Here is a 9,060-nt window from a genome sequence, read left to right as displayed (position 1 = left end):
GTGGGGTGGTGGGGGGGGGGGGGGTCGACAGATGAGGATGGACACAGACAAGATCCTGTTAACATTACACTCACACACAGCAGAAGAAGCAGGCTGCTGTGCTACTTGTTCATGTTGTGTGTGAGTGTGAGTGTGTGTGTGTAGAATTATATTCCTCTTCAGTTGACCCCTACAAATACGATATTGAACTTGTCCTCAGAAGCCTGTGAAACAGCCATATAAAACACTTCAGTGACTGGGATTCTCTTTTCTTCCGGCCTCACAAACCTTCTGCCAGCCACACAGCATTCAAGGCAAAGTCTTTAAATTTTAACATTCCTTTTTAATAACTCTACAACTGTCTTTGCTGTTTCTTCAACAGAAAAAAAATCCTTTGTAAGACAAATCAATGAAGGAGGATTTTATTTCACCTTAAAAACCTCTTCACTGACATTTTTACCAATGATATTATTGATGATATTAATCATCTGTCTCTTTTACTGACTTTCACAGAGAAGAGAAGAGAAGAGAAGAGAAGAGAAGAGAAGAGACCACATGAGAAGACATAAGATAATACTAGATGAAGTGATAAAGACACGTTGAAGCATAAAGAGGCAGTCAAGGTGACATAATGAGAAGATAATTGATAAGAAGAGACATGATAAAAGAGATAAGACCAGACCCGATGATATTAGACAAGGCGAGGCACAGCAAAGCAAGATGAGATGAAGGATGAGGAGAAGAGACAAAACTGAGGACAGACTAGGTGAGGTGAGAAAAAAAAGAAAAGACAGAAAACAAAAGAAGAGATTAAGTGAACCAAGAAAATGAGGCAAGAGATGTATATAGCACTAGCACTGTTCTTCTGCTCTCTGGATTCTCTATTGTAACTACTAACAACAGTCTTAAAGGGGTCATATGATGCGATTTCTTTTCGGCCTGACAGGGCATCATCACAGTATGGTAGGGGCGTAACATTTCCGTCACACGCTTGAGGTATTCGGCCAATCATAACGCACTGGATAGCTGGCCAATCACAGCACACCTTGCTTTTCAGACCTGCTTTTCAGGCTTTTAAAAATCGACGCCTTTCAGAAAGGCGGGGCATAGAGGAGAAACAATAATGTACAGTATGTGGAAAATAATGTGTTTTTTGAACCTTAAACCGCATTAACACATTTCATTACACCAAATACACAAAATAATGTTATTTTTAGCAACATCATATGACGCCTTTAAGTGTCATTAATAAACCAACTATATGATGTTACAATTAGATAAAGCCTTTCAGTTTCTCACACAATCTCTCCCACCGTCAGAAACGTTCACACTGTAAGCTTGTTTGTGCTTTTGTCTCGTCTTCATGCCTCCAATGAGGGATTCTCATGCAGAGAGACGCAAATGTATGTGCTGTATAGACAATATGCAATATATGAACTAGATATTCCCGTCCCTAAACTAACGCAATTGGATGAGTCAGTGTTGCTGTGTTGGGCTGGTCAGAATGCGCAAAAAAAGGGAATATTCTGAATGCAATACAGAGTCGGTGTGTTACACTTTTAGGGGAAATGTAGTTTTATAGGATCTGTATATTCTTAATTGATGAATTTTGTTTATTAATGAAAACTTACGTTCGTGAAAGGTTGAAGACCTGCTGCGGGTCACCGCTTGCTATCTGATAGGTGATCGGATCCATCTCACGGTCTGTAGCCTGTGAAAATACACCAATTCACACTTAATTTACACTAGTAGTTCAGATAAGTACTGGCTGGTGAAAAATAAAATCAATGTAACATAAAATCAATTGCAGGATAACAATGCAAAGGCCACGTCTGATTGAAGGGCATGATGAACAAATGTAGAATCAGTGACATTTTACAACATATATAAATTTAAAACCCTACACCTTTGCTAGATTTTCCAGGATATCTGCTGTTATCGATTATGCTGTTTTCTAAGTTTGACAGCTCAATCTGTCTGTGCACCTGAGTTGTCTAAAATCATATACTATTTTAATTATAAAATTATAATTAAGTGATATTGTTTCAAATCATGAAACAGGTTTGTGTTCCTGACTTTTTGATGATGCATATCCTCAGCACAGTTTGCAGTGCAGGCCGCAATATTAATATTAAATTTTTTGTCTCTTAGAAATGCACATTTGACAGTAGCTTGAGTTGACAGTAGTAGTAGCTTGAGTTAGGATGCAGATGTAAATTTATGTTCATTAACAAAAACAGTAACATCTGTAAAAATTGTAAAAACCTAATTTTTATATGATAAAATTGTATTATTCTTTTATTAAAATGAATCATTGGTTTTCTATAGTAGCATACATTTGGATCATGATAAGCACAGTAAACCACACAGATAGTACCTCAACACCATGGTAAAAATGTAGCTATATGGTTTCTAAGTATTTGCATGAAAAACAGTAGCCTAAATACATTTAGTATAAATTAACAAATGCTACCGCTTAATCACAAAAAATACTGTAATTATATTCCATTACTCCTTTAATACATGGTTACATTAATAATATAATAAAATTCAATATGAATATCCCACATTTATGTCACAATACCATGGTGCAGTTAGTGTTACCACAGTAAATCCATGGTAAATTAATGCGATTTGTAGATTGAAAAGCCTTCTGACTGTACCGTTGCGCACAGTGTTTCTGCTGTTTGTCAGCACTGTTTCATCAGAGTTTAAACTAGTTTAAATCACTGAGTTAATTGTGTTCTTCACTGAATTCAAGCGTTTCACACTGGGTCTCACAGCTCTGTTTAGTACTCGTGTGACTGAGACTCATCAGCGAGTAAACTCATCTGCTCTATTGAGCTTGCGCTGCCCTGCCATTTGAACTTTGAGCCGAGCAGATAAAATGGTCCTTTTTTTTGGTGTATTTTATTTGATGGTTCTGTTGTCAGTCACAGCATGTCGGAGAAAACGCCTTTTGTGTCCCATGGCAAACAAAGTAAATTTTACATGATAAATAATGGTTAAACGATTGCAGAAATATTATTCATTTAAAGGGTTTAAAGTGTAGTCTTGTTGAACATTATGTATTCTTCAAAACGAGTTGCCAGCAGAAATCACACAGAACAGAATGAAATGTTATCATTTCATATTATGTAAATGAGTAAACTTCATTTAATAATGCAATTGAAAACATAATGCCATTGATATGACAACTGAATACAATAATAAAATGTTAGTGCCGTGATTTCAATATTCATAAGGATTAATTTTTAAGTCTGTAAAGTTGTTCATACGTACATAATTTATATTTTAGGTGTCATCAATATTGAACATTTAAATGCTGTAAATATGTCAGTATTTTATGTTTTAGTGTCTGTGCAAACTTAAGTAAATGTACGTTTTGTAGAACCACATTTTACGTAAAATACATACAAATTCTCATGAGATCACATTGGAATGGCTTACAACATACTACTACTTCAGCAGTATATTTACTGTGTATTCAGTAGTATGCTAATTTTCTGCATGCACAGAATACCCAAATGACCTACTACATTTATCAAAATGTGCAGTATACAAAGGCCGTACTGCGTGGGATACTGCATCCCACAATGCAATGCATTCAGCTTGACCTTCTATTTCCAGTGTATCTGCCAACATCTTTTTTTGGCTCATAATTTGATCATACTGCAAAGGCTTAAGACCAGGCTTGAAACACCTATTGACCCATGAATTTTCTTTTTCAGTCATTTGTGATTAATGGATAAGAATTTCTGCAAATAATTTTATAGAGATTGCACACAAAATGAAAAGTCAATCAAATTAAATTCACTAAAAAAAACTAAAAATAACTATAATTTATAAATGTAAATTAAATATAATATTTAATATTTTAATATATTTAATTAATACAATATATATATTGTTTAGATAGTAGGTTGTTTTTTAGTGTATACTGTGCAGTGTGCAGTAAACAGTAGGCTAATATTCCATTCCAAGTCAAATCAAAACTATGTGTGTACCTGCAGATTTAACAGTATGGCTCCTATCCTCATGGCCTCGCTGATCTCCAGGTTGTAGGTCTGTATGGGGAATCGTGGTGGACTCTGATTGTTGGGTGGCAGAACCTCTATATAGACCGTAGTTATGGAGCTCCTATATGCAGAGTAACAAAGAAAATAAAAGACCAAATACACAAGCCGACAAAACTGAGAGATATAACTGATGTAATGCAGTCACATCTGACCTCCTCTCGGGGTCGGGAGCGTTGTCTGACGCTCTGACGGTCAGTGCGTAGGAACGGCCGACGCTCAGCGTGACCCCTGGTGCTAACGTGAGTCGTCCTGTGCGGTTGTTGATGATGAAATCGCCTTGATCTCCAGCCAGGATGATGTATGTGATGAGGCCGTTTAAACCAGCGTCAGCGTCCTGAGCCGTCAGCTGACAGAAGAAACAGAGACATTATTATTTTAAGCCACATTCTTCTATTTCACACTGATCTTCATTATCTGTGTGTCACAACAGTTTGATATTACTCTTCCAAAAAGTGCTGTTATAATGTACTCCGATTTGAATATATTTTGGTATTTAACAATCTTTAGGTTAACTGATTTTAAAGAGAATGCACACACAAATAGCAATTTCAAATCAATTAAATTGTTTAGAACAACAATAAAAAATTAACTAGAAACAAAAACTACAAACAATGACTAAAAAATTATTATATTACATAAAATATTATATTAAATACATATTATATATAATTAAATATATTAAACTATCAATAATCACATTTTGTTGCTTTGCAGCCTGAAATGAAGATGGACAGTTTTTGTTTTATCTAGCTGTGCAACTTATAACAACTTATAAAAACAAACTACAATAAATAATTACATTTATTATACATTTTATAAATTAAATAATTATATATTAAAATAAATTGCATAACTAAAATTAAATATAGTAATATTACAATATATTGCCATATAATTTTCCATGTTAATTTTGTGTATTTTCTTAAAGGGGTCATATGATGCGATTTCAAGTTTTCCTTTCTCTTTGGAGTGTTACAAGCTGATTGTGCATAGATAAGATCCCTGAAGTTGCAAAGACTAAAGTCTCAAAACCAAAGAGACATTCTTTATCAAAGTTAAGACTCTGCCACACCCCCCTAAACATGTCAACATATTCTGTTACACCAAATACACAAAATAATGATCTTTAAAAAAGCATCATATGACCCCTTTAATAACAATGACTTCTCCAGGACTGAAAATATCATATCCCTTTATTTATTTATTTATTGTTTTTTTTTCAGGCATTTGTCTTTCTAACAAATTGTATTTATTTTTTTCAGATGATGAAACATATCTAAATGTTTAACTGGTAGTATACTTTATTGAATACCATGGTTCTCCTATAATGCATGGCTTAAAAACCAAGGTGGTACCACGGTATCATGCTCAGAAGCCTAGTACTTTTTTTTATAATATTTAAATGCAATTTTCTCATAATATTTACAGATGAGGTCTTAGTTCTACTTGCTGAACTTTTTCTTTCTTTAAACTCAACACTCATTACTTTAAATCAACCATAACAGAAAATCCATGCTTCCATCCTTATTAAAATGCAGATTAGACTCTCAGGATTAATGAGGTTTAAAAGCAGCATAATATGATTATTCAAGATAAATTCTCAGACACAAAGGTACAGATCAAAGACTAAAGACTTTTGATTAGGTTCAAAGACATCATTTAGATGTAAACTCGTAACCCTGAATGTTATCATCTTTAAAAGCACCGGGGCAATAAATACACCCTGAGAGTAATGAATTCAAAGTCCTGCTAATAAGAAAGCGCCACCTCCATCCACGGCTCTCATTATTGAGAAAACTCTCCAGAAGCACTGATCCGTACCGCCGTGTCTTTAGCTGCTTGGAGTGCTGAGGTATGGAAAAAATTCACACGAGCGCACACACACACACACACACACACACACACACACACACACACACACTCGAGGGCAAATATGGCTTATAAAACACATCCAAGTGGCCCGGCTGACCTAGCTGTGAACTGTGACCTCATTTCAGGAGGATCCGGGCAGCTTGTTATTTCAAGAGAAACTACAGGCCTTTATGTGACTGATTTTCCTTTGAATCGTGACCCAGCCATGACGGAATGAGACAAACACAGGCAGAGCAGAACATGAGCAGAGTGCCAAAATAAAGCTGAGAGAATCGTTACTGAGAGAGAGTGAATATGCCATAGCCCGAGGGACAGAAAAGCACACATTATGTTCACTATGTAATTTTGTCCCACTTTTTGTCAGCCCACCATGCCTACACAAGCCACTTTCACAATGCAGATGAAAACAGTTGTCATTTGTCTTCTGAGCGCTTAATCAAACAGAGTTTGGTTATTTACAGAAGTGTCAACTGCACTTTACGACCAAATACACAGCCTAAAAATGGCTGATTAATCTGCATTGTGTTTATTGATCGAACTAAACAAGTTGCTGAACTGAACTTCAATGCACTGATGAACTCAGATGTATTTGTCACTTACAAAATGTGGCAAAAGAAAGAGAGAGAGAAAGAGAGCGACAGATGGACAGGTCATCTGAACAAATCAGTGTTGGGAAAGCTACTTTGAAACTGAATCATTTAAAGCAAATTAATTATAGAAAAGCTACTTAAAAAAGCTTGGCTAAAGTAAAAAAAAGCAACAAGCAGCTAAGATGAAGCGCAAAATACAGTGAAGCTATTAAGGGGAGAATATATTTATGAATACAACTGAGTTCAGATGATTAAAAGGCACAATATGTAAGATTTTTTTATTAAAATATCCAAAAACCACTAGAACAGTGCTATATATTTTGCTGACTTGTGTACTTACATTATCCCAAATGTTTCGAAGAATGTTTAAATCCAGACAAATAAGCAATTTTAACTAGTGACACGGACCGTGTCTATAGTGTCATTGTGTCGCCTGCTAATGATGTCATAACCTCTCGATTTCCGGTTTTGTTTTGTAGAAAATATGGAAACACCAAAGACGCTTTAATATGTTGTGCGTTTTAACAGACCGGTGACGACCGGTCGACTGTGGCATAATAAAAGCTCCGCTGCTTTCGAGCCGTGTGTCACCCGTGTGATTGCATCGGCTGTGGGGATGAAGACGACAACTCCCATGATTCCACACTTAGTCACGGAATCATCAAACTACGCCTTTGTCTATTTGTTTATTTTGAATACGAAAATTGCATATTGTGCCTTTAAGTTATTACCAATACGAAAAAAATATACAGTGATGTTTTTAAATTAATGATCAACATCAAGAGTTACAGCACACTGTAATAAAAAAAACAGTAGAGTGCAATCAACCTCAAATTTACCCTAATTAAAACTAAAAATAAAAATAAATAAACCATAACCAAACTGCGGTTCATATGATCTGGTTCCTTTTTAAAAAGTTGCTTTATTGCCTGCTATACTTTATGTTCATTTAGCTGAATGACTGTTTGCTTCATTTTTCACTTATTTCTTCAGAAAAAAAAAATCCAGATGCTGTTGAGTCACATTAAATAATTTGACTACAATCTTAAGTTAATAATGAAACAAACATAGTGCCGAGTTCATTTCACACTCCAAAAAATTAACTTAAATGATTTTAGCAAATGGCTGCAATATAACAAAGAGTAAAAAATTTAAGGGGGTCTGAATACTTTCCGTACCCACTGTATATATAAGGGCTGGTAAGCGATTCAATTTTTTTATCTAATTAATTACATGATTAGAATTAATCTAATTAATCGCACATCAAATATGTCTGAAAAATTACTCCCAAAAGATAATTTAAAGTCATGGTGGTGTAAAGCATCAAACAGACATTACACAAAGTAGCTTCGGAAAGAAATATTTTGTTTGATTCAACATAAAATGTATTACATATACTCTTTTGGACCATGAGGGTGAGTAAATGATGACAACATTTTTGGGTGGGTGAACTACTTTTAATAATTTATTATTATTATTATTACTATGGAAATATGGAAATATTGTTTCTTTAATGAAATGATACTGAAAAAAAAAAACTAAAACTGCCAGTAGCTGGTGGTAAATGTCTTAATGATTAAGTCATCGAGTCATTTATTCATTCATTTGATTCGTTCAAATGTCTGAGTCATTCAGGAGTGAAGTAAATAATAAACTAAAACTGCCAGTAGGTGGTGGTAAATGTCTTAATGATTAAGTCATCGAGTCATTTATTCATTCATTTGATTCGTTCAAATGTCTGAGTCATTCAGGAGTGAAGTAAATGGTTCTCTTTATGAATGGTCCATTGAATTATTAGGCTTGTTCGACTTGAAGCGGATCATCACCATCTGATCGATCGGTGCATGACATCAAAGTACCGCAAGAGCGATTAGAGAGCAGACGACTCTGCATGCTTTTGAATCGCTCTTGCGGGATTTTGATGTTGTACACCGATCGATCTGTGCAGCGCCGCTTCAAATCCAATGCGCCTAATGATTCACCCAATTCGTTCAAAACGTGCATTAAGAAATGAAATGCAGCTGCGTGTTGCTCGGAGACGAACAGTTCTGCTTTGTCTTTATATTTTCCTTGGCAAAATTGAGCAAAACAGACAACATTGTGTCTAAAATAACACAATATTAACTTATTATTTATTGAACTGTTGTATAAGATCAGTATCACATTTGCACTCGTGTGATATTGCACTTATTGCTCGTGTGATATTGCTTAACTAGGCTATATGATGTAAATATGAGACAAAAACTCAAACCAGCATTTTTGCCCCATATCTTGAATTTTAGGGACATTTTAACTACGTTCTCTAGGCTCCATCATGCAGTGAGTTGTTGCCCTGCATCATATTTGTAATCAATCAACTGTATGAAATGTCAGATGACCCACGTAGGTCTGGGGCGGGGCAAGTGCGTTAAATGCGTTAATAATTTTAATGCGTTATTTTTCACCGTAATTAATTAATCTAATTAACGCGATTACCAGCCCTAATATATGTATATATATATATATATATATATATATATACAGACAGTATATATATATAT

The 9,060-nt window shown here is 34.9% G+C and overlaps 1 protein-coding gene across 1 annotated transcript in view; it reads right to left on the bottom strand.

Annotated features, from left to right (window-relative positions):
* Positions 1-9,060, bottom strand: part of LOC107676372 (protocadherin-15-like) — a gene marked incomplete at its 3' end in the record, with an annotated part of 105,729 nt that overhangs the window by 31,013 nt on the left and 65,656 nt on the right. The window contains exons 13-15 of the mRNA XM_016470893.1: positions 4,211-4,404; positions 3,987-4,119; positions 1,611-1,690 (exon numbers count right to left, since the gene is read on the bottom strand). Of these exons, the coding sequence (XP_016326379.1) occupies positions 1,611-1,690; positions 3,987-4,119; positions 4,211-4,404 (407 nt within the window). The remainder of the gene's footprint in view (positions 1-1,610; positions 1,691-3,986; positions 4,120-4,210; positions 4,405-9,060) is intronic.

This window comes from Sinocyclocheilus anshuiensis, unplaced genomic scaffold, assembly GCF_001515605.1.
Source record: "Sinocyclocheilus anshuiensis isolate Anshui unplaced genomic scaffold, SAMN03320099.WGS_v1.1 scaffold961, whole genome shotgun sequence".
NCBI lineage: Eukaryota > Metazoa > Chordata > Actinopteri > Cypriniformes > Cyprinidae > Sinocyclocheilus > Sinocyclocheilus anshuiensis.
This window is presented reverse-complemented; position numbering and strand designations above follow the sequence as displayed.